Consider the following 22,127-nt stretch of genomic DNA (forward strand, 5'->3'; position numbering starts at 1 on the left):
AATTGTGCCCAGGAAGAAGTATGACATATACGAAATGGGAATGGTATAATATGCACGCATAATCCCATCCCCACGGTTTGGATTTTCCTTCAACTTGGACTGGAGTCACCCCTCTTTCTAACATTGTGACTTTCCTGGTGTTTATTGCTGAGCCCTCTTTGTGGCTTTTACAACACTCTCGCTGGAAATTGTTAATCATCATAACGACTTGGACATAAGAAACGAAAATTGATTGTATTTATTGAATTGTGTATTTATTCATTTGCACCTTTGGGCTTATATAGTGTTTATAAAAAGAAAAAAAGAGAATAGAATTGTTGGTTTATTGTATATTCCCGGACTTGTTGTCCCCCTGGAGGTTGGCAATCAAACACAACCCCTTAACCGTTCATAGGACAGACAGAACCGCAGCACCTGCCCTAAAGAAACGCCCGCCACACAGAACGGAGCTGCGTCCTCCGCGCATGCGCAAAGGTGAGCCGCTCGAGAGTCGCGGTACGCAGGACCGCGAACGCGAGGCTAGGCTCTCCGCTCGTGCTTGGGCTCCTGTTACTGCGCATGAGCATCGTGACGTCCCTGTGGCTGAGCCACCCTGAGGCGAACCCGGTTCCAGGAGCGCGGCGGGGTCGTCGGGGAAGAGGAAGCGCCGGCGAGACGGAGCGCTGGGTTGAGAGGGCGGCTCGGCTTTGGCCATGGACGCCGCGACGCTGGAGCAGGATGCGGTGAAGTTCGCTCAGCTGGCGGTTCGGCGAGACCAAGGAGGCCGCTACCAGGAAGCAGTCTTCTATTACAAGGTCGGTGTGACGGAGCCGGCCCCTTCTCCCCTGAGCCTCGGCAGGCGTTACCAGTAGGAGCCAGCAGTCTCGTTTGCTTTTATATTTGTATTGCTTTATATTTCTTTATTGGGCTTTATTGGACCATATAAATATTGGTTGAAAGGGTAGGAGGCACGCTTTATTATCCCCTGGTGTTGTAGTGGGCAGCAGCAAGCAGATTGGATGGAAACAGGTTGGCCTTTAAAGGCCCATAAGCTTTAGAGTTCTCCTGCCCTCGAGGCTCTCCAAAGCCCGAGCTCCCCCATCTTCTGGTAGTCAAGAGGGTCATTAGCGTTGTGGCTTGTAGGAAGAGGGCTAAGCCTGTGGGTTGCACTGAAAGGTTATGAGGGAAGCCTTGGCTTTGGAATTTTTCCTTTATTTTGCCTCTTTTTTGCTTAATATTTTCTAGCTTCCAATGCCAGGCCTCATTTTTGTGATTCTAAAAGGACAGTCGTTCCAGGTATTTCAGGCTGCATTCCCTGATTGACTTTCCTAAGTGTCTGGGCTTAAATAAGAGCATGTAGCAAGCTTGAAATTCCAAAAGTTCTGGGTATAGAATTTACATTGGATTATTCGGGTATCACCAATAGATGGTGGAGGAGAGTGCTGTCAGATCATAGCTGACTTACGGCGACTCCTGGTAGGTTTTCATGGCAAGAAACTAACAGAGGTGGTTTGTCTGGGCTATCCAGGTCATGGTCTCAAAGAGATAGGCACCTGTTATATTTTCCTACTTTTATCTTTACATAGGAGCTCAAGAAAAAAAATTATAAGAGGCTGCTACTTTGAGGAAGTGTTGTTCCATTAATCTGTTACTACTTCCACTCCCTAGTGCACCCTGCTTATTATACCTGGCCTTCCTGTTTTACATCAGTGACTTGGAAAATCCTTGCCTTGAAGTGGTTGGCAGCTAGACTATGAAAACAGAACAAGGGAAATGTGCTTTTGGCCAGATTGTTTTTTGTTTTTCTCTTATCCACTTGGCATCAGGCTGCCTTTTAAGTCTTAGGCCTTTTTTGCACAGGTGATTTTCGCTGCTTTTGGCCCCTTCAGGTTTTCTTCCGAATTCTGAATGCTTAACTCCCCCTTCAGATTTCCATGCAGCGTTTTCAAGAGTTCTCTTCGGATTTTCTGCCTGATCTTATTCCCTGATGTTTTTCTTAATGCAGTTTTGAGTTGGCTTTTTCAGTCATGCAGAAGTTTCCCTTCGTTTTTTTCCCCCTCCATCTTTCTGTTCTGCCTCCCCCCCGCCCTTTTATTTTATTTATTTATTTATTTATTCAATTTATATACCGCCCATCCCAGGGGCTCTGGGCGGTGAACAGTTAAAATTGATAAAAACAAAAACTAAAATCAATATACAAATAATAAAACAAATTAACAAGGTGCAGTGGTGGGGAGAACCTTCCCCACCCCAAAGGTGGGAGGCCGACATGGCACCGCCCCCTTCAATCACCAAACGCCTGGCGGAACAGCTCTGTCTTTTGCAGGCCACTTCTCACTGATTATAATGTCGTTATGCTTGGTTTTTTAAAAAACATCCCTAATACAGGACAGCCATGCTCCAAGTAGTCATTTCTGTTTATGATTTACAACCCACCCCCATCCAAACTGGAGAGCCCCACATAGGGTGATCCAGAGCTGGGACAAAGAGGCCAGTAGAGGAGGGGGGGGCAAACCAGCACAATGCAATAATGGCATTACGATGTCATAATGTCATAAAGTTTTCTTCACAAGAAAAAAAGAAGTACTTCATAACAATATAATGACGATTAATTTGTGTTGTGGTTACATAGATCTCTTTTAGGTTTCTCTGTTTTTGGAGTTAAAAGTTCTGTGTTTGGGGTAACTGCACATGCACCATGTTGGGTTTCTTTTCACTTTTATTTCTTTTGTTTTCCCCCCCACTGCTAATGCCTTCGTGCTGGGTGCTTTTGGTTGTCATAACATCATAATGTAATGATGCAATTGAGCATACACAAAAAATTTTAAAAGGGTGGTGGTGATGTGACGGTACCAGTGATGCCAACAATGACATCCGCACTCACCACGTTACTCTCTTTATTTCATGGTGGTGCATCCAAAAAAGATGGCACCCACACCAGGATTAAAAGAGGTGTATGGAAAGGATGGAGGCCAAAAAGAATCTGATCTTTGAGAAGTGAACACTCAAAAAGAGAGGAGTAAATCGCCCATGCATAAAAGGCCTTAGTTATAGTCAAAAGAGTTTATTGTCTATAGCCATAGGCCGTCACAATTCACCAAACATTGACTAATCAAGAATTAAGTCCCTTATCACAGTTTATATAGGTTACTAAAATTAATTAAAACAGTACAGTATGCCAAACTATCCCAGGGGTCATGAAACAGCCTCATTCAGTACCACCTTAGATCTTATCTTTTTGGCTGCAAGTGCAAACTGAGAGACTCTGTAGGACACATGATTATCAGTGTCAGATAACATAAAGGCCTTAGTTGATGCAGATTCCTGCAATCTGTCTCCTGATCATGTGAAAGTGTGTTTGTACCTGAGTGTAAGAGCCTTGTACAGGACCATATGATGTGTGAAGGGTAATCTGGATCACATAATCTTTTCACATAGATTAAATGTTTTGACAGAGCCCCCACGCTTAGAACCTGTATGCAGAAGCCTTGCCTGTGTGAAGCACAAAGAGCTTTCGACCAAGATCCCGATCGGTCTCCTCCATTCGTCAGTTGTACCCTCTTTAAGAATGTACATGTGAGAGTGAAACAGAATGAACACTTAAGATTGCCCTGCCTTTCATTTAGACTTGTAGCCAAAATTCAAGGTGCTATTTGTGAAAAGGCCCTAAATTGTATAAAGCCTGGATTTGTTTAGCTTCTGTTGTTTGTTGCTTTTAAATAATGCAGTCTGGAACATGATGTGTTGAGATACAAATTAATCATAGAGAAATCATTATATTGGCATGCAATACGTTGTTTCAGTGTGTTCATATGCCTCTGTTTAATAATTGTGACATTTGCTTCAACTTGCCTAGGCTGGCCAAATCAGGAACTCCTCTAAACTCAGAAGTCCAGTGTATGGCACCTGTAACTGTAGATTCCAAAACATCACTTGCTTTGGTTATTTTTACATTGCAACTTGCCATGAGTATTTCAAAATGTGGTTAGACCTGCAGTCAAGTAGATACCGAGGGTGTGGTTGTAATTCTAAAAGTCTTGCATGACTGTACTTTATCTGTAATGCACTATCATCGCATAACTAATGCTCTTCTTCCACTTTTTTTTTGCTTAAGCTTTTCCAGTATCAGTTGTTAGTGAACTTCTTGCTTTTAATCAATAAAAAAGCTTTGCTTATAAGAAAACTTTGCTTATGCATCATGGCTACTCTGAACAGTTGTGCATGAGTCGTCCCATGGGCTAGGGCCAAAGTGCATTGAACATACATTTACCTAGTTAAACAAGTTACCTAGTATTGTCTATTTTGAGTGCTAATGGCTGTCTGTGTACTTGGGCATGTGTCTTTCCTAGCCTTGGTACCTTTCACTGGAAATGATGAAATTGTCTCTGAGACCTTCTGAATGAACCCCTCAGTGCTCAGCCATTGGGGTATGCCCCCCACAAAAAAACTTCAAGACGCATCTTCCCAAGGTTGTCAAATGTTGGTACAATTAACTCAAGGCAGATGAAAGAGGCTGTCTTGTAATTTGGATGTGTTCAGGCTTTATACTGTTTTACTGTGCATGTATATAAAGTTATTTTTCCCTCATGTGACAATTTTTTTAAAGCCTGATTACATTTTCTCTCCTCAGGAAGCTGCGCAAGCTTTGATTTATGCTGCAATGGCAGGGTCAACTTTGGAAAATATACCAGGAAAAATAAGTGAATATTTGGACAGAGTTCAAGCCCTGTACTCAGCAGGTAAGTACAAAGGAATTTCATTAGAGAATTTTCCAAGCACGCTCTGTATCCTCTTTGTGTGCAATCCAAAGCCCCCATTCCACACCAGAGAAATCAAAGAGTTACATCCAAAGTTCACACCATGAGAAACCTCACATTTGAATTACTATGAAATCTGCTCATGAGTGGTATGCTGTATCTCTTGTAGAACTGTAGGAATCTTGTAATATGTGAAGTTGCCTTTACAGTAAACAAATAATTGATGCATGTTTTTGACAGACAAGCTGTATAAATCGATTTATGCTGTACATACCACTTCTTGTATAGCATTTTCAAAATAAGCTCATCTCAGCTTTTCTGGGTTACTTGTAAATTCCCTACAACACAAATGTTTAATGGTAATACCCTGTATTCTTTGTAAATAAATATAAATCCAGTGGTATCTTAAAAGCTGACAATGAACCTGCCTAATGAAATAAGCATAGAGGTCAACAAAGCCAGACTGGTGCCCAGAAATAAGCAGCTACAAGACAGGTATAAAGGAGAGAGAGCAACAGGATACCACCAGTTGCTCAGACCAGTCCAAGAAAATACCCTGGGTAATGATAATTTTCTCTTACAGGCCTTGAGTGGCGGCCTTTGCCTCACTTTCTGACAGCTCACTCTGATCTAGCAGGGCTCTTCTTATGTTCTTATGACTGTTATGGATGTATACTTCTTACATCTGAAAGCTTATGCTGGAATAAACTTTGTTCATCTTGAGTGCTGCTGGCCTCAGGTTTTATTTTGCCACAAATGACTAACATGGTTAGAATTAGGATGCCATCATAGCCAGTGCTCAGCTCTCTGGCCCTTTCTTATCTGCCTGTGGTAATGCAGATTGTCACTTTAGGACCAGGAAGGAATTTTCTTCCAGGCTAGATTGGCCAGGGATCCTGGTTTTTGGTTTTTCCTTCCTGTGGACATTGAGCAGGGGTCACTTGGGGAGTGGGGGGGGGGTTAGCTGTGATTTTTTTGCATTATGCAGGGGGTGGGGATAGATGACCCTTGGGGTACCTTCCAGCCTTATCATTCTATGGTGGTTCAGAATAAATGTATAGCAGTTCATTTCAAATCTCAGGCTGTGATTGCTTATGAAAGGCTATTTTGACAGCAGTTAGTATCAATGCAACATGTAACTTTATTTGCTAATTAATTCCTGCAATAAAAATTGGTTGGTCATATAAAACATAATTTTTTTCTTAATCTAGTTCCATCTCAAAAAGTTGACCCTTTGAAGTCAAAGCAGCAGATGGACTTGGAGCGTGCCCATTTCCTGGTCACCCAGGCATTTGATGAAGATGACAAAGGCAACACAGAGGAAGCAGTAGAGCTGTACACAGAAGCAGTGGAACTCTGTTTGAAAACAGTATGTTAAGCTACCACTTATCTTGGTGGGATTATGTTATGGTAAGAAATTCTTCCATTTATGCAAATGACTGACATGTAAGGTGTGTGTACACATCACGTTTTTTTGGTTTTGCAGTCATCGTGTAAACTTGAGTCAGCCATGCTTGGCTGGATGTGAAGTGAGAGGAAAGGAGGCAGTCGCTCCTCTTGTGAGAGTGAGAGAGAACTCCTGGATTTTATTGGCGTTCTGCTATGCCAGGTCAGCCAACACTTCTGTTTTAGTGGAAAACATGATGTGGATGCACACTCCTTTATACTGGCTTTAAAAAGTAGTACCTGTATTTCTTTGGAATCTTTTAAATTTGGCTGTGTTCTTGGAGTGCTTCACTGTAAGATGCGTGTTGCAGAAACGGCCTACCTGCTCCAAGTTACGTTGGGCAGGACCCATATTAAAGTACTTTCTGGAGCATTTTTTAACATTGGGGAGAATTCCTATGAGAATGCATTTCCCCATCCTTGGCCGCTACCCCAGCAGGGCTTATTGTGGGAATTAATTCAGACCCTCCCCTCCTCATCTTCTGCAGTTGCTAGACCTGGCCACTAAAGAGGCAGCCTGGATACCCTTGTGCATGCAACACACCTTGCACAGTATACATGTCTAACCAGGACAGACCGTAAAGACTACTGTATCCCAGCAGGATTTTTCTGTTCTTGATGGCTCTCTACTGTGCATGAGAAGAGTTTAGCCTGGATGCCCTTGCTGTACAGCTATAACACTGCTGTTTGCCTTGACCTCAAACTCTAAGGCAGCCTGTGTCTTAGAGCCTGTGTCAAGGAAGATGATGGAGAATGGCTGTGGGCCTTCCTCATCTAAAAACACATTTGAAAGATATTTAGACAAACTGATTGGCACTTCATTTTTTGCCCATAGTTGAAAGCGTGTAAATGATTAAATGCATTACATTTCGGTGGATGTAATCATATGCAGCAAGTAAAAGTTGTGCACATCTTAAACCACCTGAGAGTATTTTAGTGGCAAACGTTAGGGCAATTCTTAAAGAGTAGTAGTGCTCTTTTGAGTGGCAAATCCTCAAAATGACAAACAGAAAAACTAGATACACATAGAAACCATTTACAGGTACCACTTTTTTGCACTAAGGCCAGTCACTAAACTAATCAGCGGAAGAGCTCTCCATCATGATGTAACTCCACCAAGTGCAATTCTTTTTCTTTTCTTCCCTTTGCTTGATATATAGGGGGAGAGAATTTGTGGAAGGACAGTGTAGTGCGCAAATACTATGCTCATATGCGTGATGCTTAACTGTATTTTTAAAGTGTTTCCTTCAGTGCACCAAAACTTACTTCTGTTTTTGTAATGATGCTATCCTTTGCACTCTGCTTTGTTCACTGGCTTCTTTAAAAAATGCTGTATGTAGGTTGAAATATTGTGACGAGAACACTATTATAATACTTGGCGGGGGGGAGAGTTTCAAATAACTATTAAGAAAATATACCATCATAAACTTACTTCCTAGTAAAGGTTAGGACTATACAAGTTCTGAAGCAGGTTTTATGCATTCTGATCTATAAGTGAATAGAGAATTGAACAAGTATATAGAACTGCATGTGGGTTTACTCTTCCTGATCCAGCAGCTGGAGGAGTGCGTGTGCGTAGCCCTTTAAAGAAAGGTGAAATCTAATAAGTGGGCTGTTTGAGAGGTGAAGCAGTGTGACAGATTCAATCCCTTGCCTTCTTTTTTGGCATTAACCAAAGGGCTACCTTGTACCCCTGCGATGTTATGAGTGTCAGGACCTACCAAAATGCTCTTCTGGGCAGATGCACCCTCCGGGCCCCAGTGGCCTCAAATCAGGGAAGTGAGCGGTTGCTTGTCACCCTTTCATCCTCCTTCCTTTTCAGGCCTCTTTGCTGTCTGGAAGAGACCCTGGGCATCTGTCCGAAGGGCACACCTGTTCATAAGCCTTGCAAGAGCTCAAGGGGGGGGGCATAGCTCCAGCTGAGTTACCTCCTCAGCCAGCTTCCTGCTCATTCTGATGGCTCCCAGCAGTCCATGCTACAGTACCTGATACCTTAAAGGGGCTGGCAGCTTTGCTGCTACAGACCAATTCCTCCACATTTGGGACATGTCCACATGGGCAGTCCGCTCTCTTGGCAGCAGCAGTGAGAGTGGGGGCAGAAAGCAGCCATAGAGCCAGCTAGGCTGTGGGTCTTGCCCCTTCTTCCCTGCAGCTGCTGGCAAGTGTGAGAACACTGCCCCGAACCCTGTACGCTTGTTCAGCATAATTTTCAGACTAAAACGACCAGTGCAATCCTAAATCATAAAACTTCAGTGGATTTAGAAGGATATAGCTCTGCTTAGGATCACACTGAATGGCTTGGCTTAGAGTATCCAGTGAACTCATAATTGAGCTAAGATTTGAATGGGAGGCTTTGGCCTCATAGTTCTTGCCATTATCCATCACACTATGCCAGGCTTTGATATCTGGATGTATTGTGCATGTGTGAAAGCATAAATATCACCATTAGGAAAAAAATTACAGGTGTTTATTGGCCGTGAACAGTTATCTATGATAGTGTGTGTTATAACAGGAAGAAGCTGAAATTCATTAAGTGCTGACCTTGGGGTGTTTGAGTGTGCAGTGTTAGATTGACAATTAGGCTCCTTTGCTTTTTTATTATTTAATGTTAAAGGCTAATGAGACTTCAGATTCAGTTCTCCAAACAAAACTGAAGCAGCTGGCCCGGCAGGCACTGGACAGGTGAGTTTCTTGGAATTGTGTACAGTGTACTTTGTGAAGGTTACAATCCCTAAGCATGCATGCTAAGTCGTAAATGTTGCTCCACTGATTCCTCCTCTTAGAAGGGAGGGAAAAAAACTCCACTGCCTGTCAAGTGGTTGGTAAAGGCACAGGATATCCAGCAAATGAAAAAGCTGGCGGCTTAATCCGCACCATCATTGTACTTTACCCCTTGATACATAAAAAATTATTGTAAAAACCCTTGTGTGATTTGCATGCCAATGCAACTAAAAGCCTAAAGGGAAGCCAACTAGATCACTCCCTAGAACACCTCCCTGAATGCCTCCCTGAACTGCTTTAGGGAATGGCCTGTATCTTCCTTCAGATTGACTAGAGTTTATGAAAGGCAGGTGGGCTTCTCCATTCCCACAATGGGTATGGTAATCAAGTATGTGGTTATGGAGCTAAACCAGGTAAGAAACTTGTTCCTATGGAGAAGGTGGTGTGTGAAGACCCTAACTGGTTATTCTCTCTTCTCGAGAATGTATTTTGAGGTATCTTTTGTGAATGTCACAAAAATTATTCTTGGAGGTTATAAATAAAATGTGGCCACTACGCAGGATTTAAGGTATTTTAAAAATACAAAGGGGGATACATTGGGACTTTTTTGAAAATTCACTGTATCTGATTAATGTGTCCCCAACTGGATTTTTTAAAAAATAACTCATGTAAAATGAGTACCCAGTTTCTTGGGGGTAAAGTGTAGATGACTGGGGAAGGCAATGGCAAACCACCCCGTAAAAAGTCTGCCAAGAAAACGACGTGATGCGACATCCCCCATGGGTCAGTAATGATGACTCGGTGCTTGCACAGGGGACTACCTTTACCTTTTTTTAAACTCACCTAAATTTGCAAGAGACACCCCTAATGGTGTCTCGAATGGTTTTGGACTTAAACTATATTAGCCTGCAGCAGTGATAGTAACAATCCTCAGGCTTAAACTCAGTGATATCTATTTGGGTTTGCTTCGTGATGACTCTGCAGTGAAAATTTATAAATGCTGCTTCTCTTCTTAAAACAAAAGTTACACAAGGTTTTCACAGGTCATTGTAGTATACCAGTTAGTAATTCTGTGGAGGTATTTCCCATGTTTAGGAGCATTGCATTGGTGATGTTAACAAAACGGGATGAGGAAGTAGTCATGGAAATGTGGAGAACTTACTAGCTGTCAGATACTTTTAGAATCTTGGCATGGCAGTGGAAGGATGGTTTCCATTAGATTCCAGTCAGCACATTTCTACCGGTAATAGTTTTGTCAGTAGGAACAAAATTCTTGTTGCTGCTGTTGGATTTCATATGAGCAAAGAACCATAAACAAATGAGAGACATTAATATGGTCACTTTTACTGCAAGGTAAAATGCATGCCCTTTATTTTAGAGCCGAGGAACTGAAAGATACAAATCCATCTCAGAAAGACAAGCCAGCTGCTTTGAAACCAAACCAGCCCGTGAGGACTTTCTTCCCTTTGGGCCCTGACTTTTCTTTGAATGATAAGCCACAGACAGTCCGGGCAGTGCATGCCAGTGAACCTCAAGGCCAGCGATACACTGGAGAGGAGATTGAGGTGCTCAGGTAAGGAAAGGCAATGTCTTTCCAGGTTTTATTGCTTGTGTTGAGGTTGCATAGGGTACCTAGATTAAAGAATCGGGTGATAACCTAACAACATGATTTACTAAACAAGTCTAATGTGACTTTTAAAAGGAACATGTTTACTTCCAAATTTAAGATGACTAGGCAATGCATACTTCAGCCACATTTTCCTTATGTTACAGTCATGCAAGTGCCTAAGAGCAATACGCATGTGATATCTAAATTATATAAAAAAGAAGAATCTGGGCTCATAGGGACAGTATTGGGCAAAGCCAAAGAAAAGCTGTATTGGGGGCTGCCGGGCTGCAAATCCATTCTGGTGAATGGTGCAGCTGTGTGCATGTATCTCATGTTGCTAGATGTGAACTTCCATGTTCAGACTGTTGTAATCTTCTTCTATCAATGGGTATTGATTCATGGCTTAAGTTTTTAAAAAGAAAATGACAGAAAATAAGATACAGACCTGAGGGAGTTTCTTTAGATGCTCATGACATACATATCATGCAGTTACTGAGTTTGTTTTGCTGAAGGGGAAAATTTCATTTTCCCAGCAACAACCTACTGCAATTTGAGTGCAGTGAATTGTGACTTAGTAGTACAATTGCTCCATCTTGAACAAAAAGATCCAGATTCTCTACAAATAAGCAACATTTACGTTTCTGTTGCTGATAGGTCATCTCTATGAAACTTAAGAATTCCCAGGCAAACAACGAACAGTGCATTGCATCAACTGTTCTATCATACTCCTGACTTGTCTTTGTAGTCTGAAGGATAGACTGTTATAAAAATACCAGTTGCATAACCAGAACTTCTCATGCAATACTGCGGGAAGAAACGTTCTCATTCTGTAGACAAGTTGGCCTATTGTGTCTGATCTTATTCCTTCGACCCAAGATGCACTAGGGACTGGGCATGGAGCACTGGGCATGGAGATTTACTCCAGAGGGTGGAATCATAAGGAACAAATGGCTTTTGAATAATGCTGTGTTTCTGACATACTGCATCTTGTTTTGATACTGTGATACACAGGAAGACATCAAAGATAAATGGCATTGAGTACGTGCCTTTCATGAGTGTTGACCTGAGAGAGCGCTTTGCTTTTCCGGTGCCTTTCTCGTAAGTGAATATAAGTTCTTAGTTGTGTGCTCTCTGGGAATGCTGCTCAAATATTTATAGTTCGTAAAGAGATTTGTGCTTGGTGAAAAGTTGGTAATAGACTCACTTTAAGTCTTAACTTAGTTCAGACAACATGCAAATCCATAGTTTTAATTAAACTTACAGTGGTTTGTGTGATTGTTTGAATGCAGATCACTCCACTAACCATGGTTAGCTAGTGTTTGTTAAGCCAGGATTATTATCCACATTTACAGTGCAATCCTGAGAAGAGTTACTCCAGTCTAAGCCTATTGAAATCAATGGGCTTAGACTGGAGTAACTCTTCTTAGGATTGCACTGTTAGTCTTAACTTTGGTTTTGTGTGATGTCTGAATGTAGACATCCTGCCTTAATCCTGGTTGTTTTCTGACTGTGCTTTTCTAGGCTACAAAGAGAAGCATTTGTTCAGACAAACCAGGTTTTCAGTGATCATCTATGAAATGAATCCTGGTCTTACAAACTAACCATAGTAAAAATAAATCATAGTTTCATACTGTGTTTGAACTGATTGATGTATTGTGGTTTGTTTTTGTATTTGTATTCTACAGCCTACTTTTAGCGCGCATTACTATTTTTAACTAAAGCCATTGGCAAGACGCATGATTGCAGACCTTAAGCTTTTCTGCACTATGAAGGGATTTACCAAAATGTCAGGATCTGCCTGGCAGAACACTGAGATCAGGCATCGTTGTTTTATGCAGGTTTAGACCAATCTAAGCCCATTGAAACTGACTCTACATAAGATGGCACTGTGGGACTGTCAATTGGTAAAGATGTTATTGGCTCCCTTTTAGACATATTTCTGGTTGGTCCCAGGTTCCTGTAGCCCAAGTCCTATTGCATTATCCAATGGATGTCCCATCCTTTTGCTTATATTGATTTACTCTGTGTAATCCACCTTGAGTCCCAGTGAGAAAGGTGGACTATAAAGAATATAAATAAATAAAAACAAAAGTATTGCATCTAGATCAGATGCTTGTTTTTTTTTAAAAAATCACATTGTTCTACACCTGGCTCATAACTGTGGAAGTTCATAGGTTGTATTTGTGTTATTAGATAATACTGTGGTATAAACAGTGTATATTTAGTGCATGATGACTTACAAGTCAGGGAAGACTTATTTCTTTTACTTCATCTATTTGTCAGCGTATGTTCTTAGTTATGCCTTTGTTCTGGGAGAAAAAAATCAATAAAATTAAAGTTAAAGAATAATTAGACTATCTTGAAACCACTTCCCTACAATTTATGTTCTGTTGCAATGTCCAATACTTACTGTAACAAACTTCCTCTAGAAATCAATCTGTTTCTCATACCTTGATGTGACAGGTTCCTTTTACTATGCATTTCATTTTTTTCAAGTTCTGTTGTGTTCAAGCACTTAACATAATAATAACATTCGATTTATATACCACCCTTCAGGACAACTTAACACCCACTCAGAGCACTTTACCAAGTGTGTTGTTATTATCTCCACAACAATCACCCTGTGGGGTGGGTGGGACTGAGAGAGCTGGGTGGCCTTGGGTCACCCAGCTGGCTTCAAGTGGTGGAGTGGGGAAACAAACCCAGTTCTCCAAATTAGAGTCCTGCTGCTCTTAACCACTACACCAAACTGGCTCTCAATATGTGTGATAGGAAGCTCAAAAGCTGTTTATGGCTTGGGTTACCATTACTGGTACCATTTAAACTCAGTTACAGTTTGGCCATCTTTTTGATATTTACTGTAATCATGGCGAAATAATATGAATGGTTAGATTTGTCAGCTAAATGTATGGTCCATTAGACTCAGTTCATTATATAGCAGGAGATAATGGGGTCATTCAAAGAGGTTATTGCAAATATGTGGTTCAGTTAGATGGATTCTGTGAAGTCGGTCACTTCTCTTAAGATCCTGTGTAGGTTCCGACAGTGGGGCCAATTCGTAGGATCCCATGGCCTTGGGCCAAGAGGGAAAGAGAGGTATAAATATTTAAATAAGTATGTAACTTATTGAAACAATTTGACGTTTAGCACCAATGTGAGAAAAGCATTCTCTGAATTTGGAACATACAGTGCTCACGCAAGTTGAAATATGTGCAGCGCTCAACTGAATTTCTCTCTTGACACTACACATTCTCATATGTAGTAGCCTCCTTGTGAAAGCTTTTGAAGGCGTGTATGGGCTGCTGTAAGGAATTCGTGGACTCTTAAAGCGAAGAGCCCTTAAGAGTATGTTTAACTTTAAAGAGCTAGTGGCAACAAAACAAGAATTTACATCACTTCATATGTAACCTTTACATAATGTGAATGTCTTCTGTTATTTAATGGTCTTAGAAGGAGGGAATATTAATTTTTCATAGCTTGCTATACCCCAAGTAGGTTAATTCCATATACGAGGAGCCCAGAAACGCAGGATCTTAATGGGTGCAGGCTAATACAGCGTCAATTTCTGGTAGATGTAAATAGTTGAGAAGGGTCAGGATCAAAGCAGAAACTTTAGTCCAGGCAAAGATGGATGGGAATTGGAGGCTGGAGAACTTGGCATGAGCAGCTGGGAACCGGGAGACTCCTGCAGAAGTCAAAATGTGCAGCATGAGAACTAACTGGTCCCAGAAACTGAGTAGGTGTGCCGAAAATCTTACCTTTGGATGATTGTCTTTATTTGCCCTTTTAAAAATGATAGAAACATTTATTAACTTTTTAATCTGTTTTTTTAATAATGGTTTTGATTTCAGAGATAAATGCGGAAAACTGCCATTATCCCCAAAGCAAAAGGCGATGTTCTCTCGATGGGTGCGGCCAGACGAAATATCAAATAATCCCACAATGATCTATACCGTGTCAAGTTTCAGCATCAAACAAGTAAGGGTCATTTGAATCTGATATCTCTGAGAGGAGCTTTTAAATATTCTTTTTTCCTCACAACTTGGCTGTTTTTTTTTTCTCTTACTGTGTTTTTGAATTTTTGGGAATTTAAGGCAGATTTTAAACCTATTCAAAACTGAATCTGCAAGTTGTGCCCCGACACAGTGGTTCAAATCTGAGTTGGGCCTTGCAAACATTGCTTGGGGAACTCTTTCCTGCAGCTGCTATGTGGCTGCAGAGAAAGCTTGCAGCGAAATATATTCTAGTTTGGCCCATGATCACCATTCCTTTAATCTATTTATATGATTTTCGGAGACAGAAATATTGTATAGTTTTTTGTTTTGTTTTTTTGCATTGAGTGGTTAGAAAGTGGCACATCCTCATAACTCTCTTTTGTTGTTAGACTATCGTGTCAGATTGTTCCTTTGTGGCCTCACTTGCCATCAGTGCAGCGTATGAAAGACGATACAACAAAAAGTTGATTACCAGGTATGCTGCGTTGGGTCAGATGTCTTACAAACTTTGTTGTAAATGATCTTACATTGGAAGTAACATACAACTAGACAGGGTGACCACTTTAACTTGCTCTAGCAATTTGCAGCCTGAGCTTTGGCTGGTAGTTTCAAATCAAAATGTGATGTTCAGCCCCACCACCCTATCTTGTCTTTGGACTACCTGGCCCATTGGCCCCAATCCTTTAGACTATCTTGTCTATTCCATAAAAAGCCATTTCTGTCCCTATAGATTTGTATGGCTTCTTTCATATACATGCCCCCTCTCCCAGTTCTGAACCTCCACTCTTCTTTGAGCCTCTGTCTCTTGTCATTATTCCCCGTGTTCCTGGTTTTCAGTTGGAACATTTATGATTTCCAGCTTAGCAGGTCGGACAATAGCTAGAGGTGGATCCCAGGCAAATGACACACTGTTGTCATCCCCCCCCAATAAGATACATAGTTTCAGAATTGGATATTTCAAACATAAATCTAGGAAGTTGCATTTGTCCAGATGCAGTGTTTGAGCTAAATTCTTCACTGTTGAGTACCTGTTCCTAAACTTTAACTAACGCACAATGTGTACTTGCTTTGAATGCCTGGGCGGGGTCCTTTTTTCTCCCGTCTGTTTTGTAACCTAAGCATGAGGCCTTCACTTTAAATCTTTATATGGTAGTGTTGGTGCTTAAGTTGTTACCATTTAAAACTATTTTGCTTTTCATTTTAGTATGTTATCTGGCTGCCATGCTTAATGCATGACTTGTTTAATTTGGCGGCTGCTATTCCATAAAGTGCCCCTTCCACCATACCAAGCCATAAAACCCTCCCAGTACAACTCTTAGCCTGAGTTCTTCAGTTGACCACACTGAACTTCCTTCTTGCGTTCCTTCCAAACAGCATCATTTACCCTCAGAATAAAAAAGGAGAACCAGAATATAATCCGTGTGGAAAGTATATGGTCAAGTTGCATATCAATGGTGTTCCTCGGAAGGTAAAGAACTTTTGTTTGTTCTAAGAATGGCTTCCTTGTGTCATATGTCCGGCTTGCATTATAGCAAATGTGAAATTTACCACTTAGGCCCTGAGAACCTTCTTCATAGTCTACTAGCGGCCTTGACACGAAGCAGGGCTGCTGCTGCTGCCGCCTCCTTGTTTCTGCTGTCAGTGTGATCTCTCTCTGCCCATTTTTGTCTAGGTGATCATTGACGACTTCTTACCAGTAGATCACAGCGGAGAACTTCTTTGCTCTTACTCAAATAACAAAAATGAACTCTGGGTATCGCTCATAGAAAAAGCTTACATGAAAGTCATGGGAGGTTATGATTTTCCAGGATCCAATTCTGTGAGTACCAGTTTATGCTTGACACAAAGTAATGTCAGTGCAGGCAGGGGCCCTTGGTGAACAACTCTGTTTGTTGGAGGAATAGATTGAGGCCAGTGGGGAAAAAATTAGGGTTTTTTTATTGTTTGTGCTTAGTGAATTATGTTTTTTTCTGGCATGGCAAATTTCTGTTGAATTAACTGACATTGGAAGTGGTTCTGGGAAGATGAGATGCTATGATTGAGCCCTACTATTGAATTTTAGGGAATGTGTTGCATTTTGACATTTTACTTCCTAGTTTCTGAACCTTTGGTATATATCGCTGTGTTAAAGTTCAATCTGTGCATTCATGAAGGAGGGAGAAAGACTGGGTTGGATCTGTTCTTGTAGATTCAGTGCAGCTTCTTTTATCTTCCCAAGGGCCAGGGAGGCCTTGCAAATGTAGTAAAGCAGAATGTGGAAGAATAGGAAGGAAGAATCAGCAGAAACTGCTGTCCTATCTTGTGCAAGTGGAAGTGCCCTTCTATTCAAGAAAAGGGAGTTAAGAGCCAGCCTGTAATATTTTACTAGCTGCCCAAGTTAGGGGGAAAGGAGCTGGGAGTCAGATACTTCACAGCTTGATGTTGTGAATACTGGTCTGAAAATTCTGTTGACTGTTCCAGAATCCATGATGCTCTAAATCAGGGGTGGCCAAATGGCTGCTTGCGAGCCGCCTGTGGCTCTTTAAGCCTTCAGGCCAGAGGCTTGCAAGTTCACTCCTCCTCCAGGCTCCTTTAAGGGGCAGAGCGGACCAGCTGCTCTCCCATCTATGCACCCAGCGTGCTTCCCCTTTCTTTCCCAATGCTGGAGCAAGGAAGGAGCGGACCAGGGCCGAGGACAGCCCACACTCCCTCACCATGCAGGGCACTCCTCTGCAGGCACCGAGCTTTGCCAGCCCTGTGTTTACAGCGAGTGCCCAGGAAGGGCTCTTGGGAGGAAGGGGAAAGGAAGGAGCGAAGAAGCAGTGAGGAAGCACCAAGGCAGAGGTGGCCCAGGACTTCTTGCTTGTCGGCTTACTCCCGAGTAGGCAAGTGTGCAGCTGGCGAGAGCCGCTCATGGCATGAAGCGCAGCCTGCGTCGGGGTGCTTTTGCATGGGTGGAAGCCCCATTCGTTGCACAGAGGACTGGCTCATCCATAAGTGTGTGCAGGACAGCTGGGATGGAGAGGCAGGGAGTGTGTTTGCTTCAGAAGACATGTGCTTGCTTTAAGATTGTGTGGCTCCGCTTTTGTGAGCCTTCCTTCCTTCCTTCCTTGATTTCTTTCTTTCTTTCTTTCTTCCGTCCTTCCATCCTTCCATCCTTCCATCCTTCCATTTCTTTCTTCCTTTCTCTTCTTTCCATATCTTTCCAAGCCTTCCTTCCTTCCTCTTTTCTTCCATACCTTTCCATTCCTTCCTTCCTTCCTTCCTTCCTTCCTTCCATGTATTTCCTATTTTCAGTAAAACATTGGGGTTGCTAAGTCCAACTAAAAAAATACCTGGGGTCTTTGGGGGTGGAGCCAGAATACTTTGGAGGTGGTGCCTTGCAACGATGACATCACTTTTTGTGGTGTCACTTCCAGGTCAAAGGTCAGGTGGTAGTCCTTCCCAAGCTCCACCCTTTCTGATGATGTCACTTCCAGCATGCTGTGCCAAACCCCACCCCTTCCTGTGATGTCACTTTCAGGGCACTCCCCCAAACCTGCCTCCTCCTCTGAAGTCACTTCAATGCATCATGTCTTGTGGCTCTCAAACATGTCAGGTTTATTCTCTGTGGCTCTTACATTAAGCAAGTGTGGCCACCCCTGCTCTAAATGATGCTTGTAAGCCACTTTTATGACTTAGCTTTGGGTACTTGCATTGTCACTATATTTCAGCCTTTGTGCCAAATTATTTGTATTGTGCGATATGTTAACTTTTATGCGATCTGAAGAGAACCAGAGTATTGTAATGTTATATTGTTATGCAATATGTTAACTTTTCATGCCAGTCCATGTTCATTCTTGTAAATGAAACATGCATGCATGAGCTTTTTTCACCCTAAAAGCCACAAAACCTATATTGCAGTGCGACTTTGATTAAAGCCTATGTGCCCAAAAGCTTCTGAAGCCTCTACTTAAAGCATGGAAACCCAACCCAAGTTCAATTCCCCACTCTGCTGTGGAAATTAGCTGGGAGACTGTGGCCTACTCACACACTCTTGACATAACCTACCTCACCAGCTGTTGTGAGGATAAACTGGAGGAGAGGAGAATTCTTTAAGCCACTTTGGGTCCTCATTGGGGAGAAAGGCAGGGGATAAATGAAGTAAATAAATAAAACGGAATGAACTGATGCATTACTGAAATCTGCAAAGATCAAAATTAATTTCCAGATTTTTTGTTTGTTCAGAATAAGGAAATGTAAAATGGAATTCTTCTGGAGGATTTCATTCAAATCTGCACTTAACAAGAAGCAGTGTCTGGAGTTTTCAGAACTTGAAGCCGTTATTGGTAGAATTTCTGCTTGTAAAAACCGTTATTTTTCCGTGTAGTGTACTTTAATGCTCTGAATATGCTGATGATTTTTATTGCTGATGAAATCTTTTTTGTTTCAGAACATTGATCTTCATGCATTGACTGGATGGATACCCGAAAGGATTGCTATGCACTCTGATAACCAGGCTTTTAACAAAGACAGTTCGTTCAGAATGCTTTACCAAAGGTAGCTTTCAGCTTGTTTCAGACATGCTCTAGACACAGTATTGGAAATGGAATAGCTTGATATTTATTAGACTTGCTTCTTGATGGCAAGGTTTTTTTAAAAAATAGAAGAATGAAGACAATTTTGGGACTGTGTTACTTTTGCTTGGATATTAGGGTAGGAATTAAAATATGTTCCAAAGCCCCCAAATATTATGACATGGTGATGGGTCTGTGATATTATGTTGTACTCGTTAAAATTCTTGAAGTAGTTCTTTATGATTTCTCATCTGTCTTCCGTTCCAGCCCCCAAATTACTTAATTTGCTCATTATGCTGCTAATGTGTTAAGCTTCCCAGAAAGCCATCTGTCCTGACTCTGAGACAGATTACTCTGCCTGAAAGCTAACTCTGAAGATGTTCTTGTTTTTGGTGGTCAGATTTCACAAAGGCGATGTGCTTATTACTACGGCGACAGGAGTGATGACAGAAGAAGAAGGAGAAAAATGGGGCTTAGTGCCAACCCATGCCTATGCTGTTTTGGATATTAGAGAATACAAGGTATTCCGTGGAATGCTTATCTTTTCGTTTTGAACTTAAAAAAAAATTCCATGGCCCTTGTGATTGTGCTCAAAAGCTTGGAGGTGGGAGTGTCCTGCTTTGGAATTCCTTTGTCAAATGGTGTTTATCCAGACATTCTAAAAATGTTTATGGTGGGGCAGATCCAAGCAGCTTTTCTGCTGGTGAAAAAGGAAAGAGGTCCCTTTTAACTGCTCCCTCAAAAGGCAATGCAGGGGATCAGGGCACTTCTGCATGAAAAAGCCATGCGGGATGTGGCTTGTAGCAGGGAAGGGAATTGGGTGTGATTCAGTGGAATATTGGGCAGGATACAACCAAGAATTTGTTTTCTGAATTGCTGGAAAGAAATTAACTGATAATGTAATCCAGGTAACTGTCTTATACACTTTGTTTCTCTAGGGGCATCGATTCCTCCTGTTGAAAAATCCCTGGAGCCACCTGCGTTGGAAAGGAAGATACAGTGAAAATGATTTGAAAAACTGGACTCCTGACCTCCAGAAATATTTAAACTTTGATCCCAGAACAGCCCAGAAAATAGATAATGGTAAAAAAGCAGTTAAACAATCTAATGGCTCCCCACTACTACCCCTTTATCCTTCATGGAAATGAGCTTTGAGAGACAGGGGTATTGCCCATCCTGGCAAGGCAAATGAGAAACAAGGAGGTGCCAAAGTCCTTGGCAGAATCTCTGCATGCTGGGTTTTGCAAGGCTGAAGCCTGTATGTGGGCCGGGCTTGGGCTACCCTGATGACAATGAGAAAATTTGTAAATATTGAAGTTGATGAAACTTTATCACCTAAACTTTGTCTCAGGCTGAATTGTAGATTGTGTGGGTGAGCTCAGTCTCTTCCAGTGTTAACCGTTCGCAGTGTGTTATGAGAGAAACTTCTATTAAATTAGACAAATTCCATTTTTAAAGCAGGGAAACAAAATTACAATTATAGATTGTTACTCATTTGTGAAAACATCAGCTTTTTATAGTTAGTTTCTGTGGGTTTGAGCCAAAGATAGTCTTCTGCTATGTGAGAATCTTCCTTCCTTCTGTTGGAAGAGGATTTTCAGTTGGCAGAAGGGAGTCTCTGTTGGAAACCCAACATCTTTAATTTTTAAAATACTATGCAGCCCGTAATGAGAAGAAACTTAATGCTACTTGATAGTAGTTTGAGGTCCATCTGAAGTCAGGCCATGTATAAAAATATGACTTGGCCTGCAATCCTGTGTTTGCTTTCCTGAGAGTAAGTTCACTGAATTTTGGCACTTCTCTGTGAGTGTGTATGTTGAAATATATACATAAAAGAACACACAATCTTATTATCTCAGTGCTTTTCTTCCTGATCATAAGGCATTGAATTTTTGTCAACATGTTCCTACACACAGGATATTTTTCCCCTACTACATACCTACAAAAAGTCATCTTCATGAGTGTATTTGACTGCTAACACAGAGAAACTTTTAAGGCAGACACTTTATTTATTTCATTATACTTCTATTCTGCCCTCCCCATTCGGGCTCAGTTTTACAGCTTTTATTGTCATGGACTCATTCTTCCTATAAGTTGATGGAAGAATTAAATGGGTTGTAAAAAATTAAACCACTATTAAAGAGCTTGTTGAGACAATTGTGCAGGCTTCTGACCTCCATATTTTCCCCCTTATAGGGATTTTCTGGATTGCCTGGGAAGATCTCTGCCAGTATTATGATGTTATTTATTTAAGCTGGAATCCAAGTCTTTTTAAAGAATCAACATGCATTCACAGGTTTGTCCAAAAGAAAAAGTTACGAAGTTCAGGTGCTTCCTCCCTCAATGTCACCTCAAGCGGGAGCTTGTAGGTTTCAGTTGAGGCAGGTTCTGTCAACTCGGGAACTACTTTTGAGACTGAAAGTTGCTAAGACTGAGATGTGTGACTTGCTTGCTCATGCAATAGACCACACCTATATAAGGGAAGAAGGTCCAAAGTAACATATTAAATCCATCCTCAGCTTGATGGAGACAGTGACCACAATATGGTGCCAGCATCGCCTCCTCCCTGCATCTAGTCATGTTTGTCATAACAAATCTAGACCATTGTCCAAGCACCACATGTTAAACTTACTAATCTCGTTGGTTCAGATTTAGATGCTGTCATTGGTTTAAAAGATCACTGCTGAGTTTTGCATAACTCACACTGTACAAATAGAACCTTTTTTCTCTCTGTGTCCTGTAAGCCATTCATATGTAATAGTGAATGTTAAAAATGGGGAATCTGTCTACATTTGCTGGTCTATTTCTGAATTCTAATATCTTTTATTTAAAGCTGTGATACTAACAGAGAAAGTGAGACCTGTTTAAATCCGTGGGACATAGTCCCGAGTAAATGCATTTTGGGTTAATCTTATCTGTTAGATTAATACAAAACATAACTTTTAAAAACAGTTCCTCAAATTGATTAGCAGAAGTTATATGACATTTAAACTAATCACACGATGTTGGTGGAACCTCTCAAGGAGTAAAAGCCATGGATCTTCAGTTCATGGAACTGATGGATTTTTGGTGGGCTGTCCATGCT

At 41.5% G+C, this 22,127-nt stretch overlaps 1 protein-coding gene across 4 annotated transcripts in view; it reads left to right on the forward strand.

Annotated features, from left to right (window-relative positions):
- The first annotated feature begins 588 nt into the window (after positions 1 to 588).
- The window catches only part of CAPN7 (calpain 7), a 28,680-nt gene continuing 7,141 nt past the window's right edge, over positions 589 to 22,127 (forward strand). For 3 of the 4 annotated variants that reach the window (XM_054991864.1, XM_054991867.1, XM_054991866.1), the window contains exons 1-14: positions 589 to 794; positions 4,610 to 4,718; positions 5,948 to 6,105; positions 8,797 to 8,864; positions 10,282 to 10,476; positions 11,524 to 11,610; positions 14,364 to 14,490; positions 14,897 to 14,982; positions 15,882 to 15,975; positions 16,180 to 16,326; positions 18,919 to 19,025; positions 19,443 to 19,563; positions 19,981 to 20,125; positions 21,239 to 21,338. In XM_054991864.1, the coding sequence (XP_054847839.1) occupies positions 693 to 794; positions 4,610 to 4,718; positions 5,948 to 6,105; positions 8,797 to 8,864; positions 10,282 to 10,476; positions 11,524 to 11,610; positions 14,364 to 14,490; positions 14,897 to 14,982; positions 15,882 to 15,975; positions 16,180 to 16,326; positions 18,919 to 19,025; positions 19,443 to 19,563; positions 19,981 to 20,125; positions 21,239 to 21,338 (1,646 nt within the window). In that variant the 5' untranslated portion in view covers positions 589 to 692. Of the gene's footprint in view, positions 795 to 4,609; positions 4,719 to 5,947; positions 6,147 to 8,796; positions 8,865 to 10,281; positions 10,477 to 11,523; positions 11,611 to 14,363; positions 14,491 to 14,896; positions 14,983 to 15,881; positions 15,976 to 16,179; positions 16,327 to 18,918; positions 19,026 to 19,442; positions 19,564 to 19,980; positions 20,126 to 21,238; positions 21,339 to 22,127 lie in introns of those variants that run through there. The other variant, XM_054991865.1, reaches the window with a different exon arrangement.

Source organism: Eublepharis macularius, chromosome 11 (assembly GCF_028583425.1).
Source record: "Eublepharis macularius isolate TG4126 chromosome 11, MPM_Emac_v1.0, whole genome shotgun sequence".
In the NCBI taxonomy this organism is placed as follows: domain Eukaryota; kingdom Metazoa; phylum Chordata; class Lepidosauria; order Squamata; family Eublepharidae; genus Eublepharis; species Eublepharis macularius.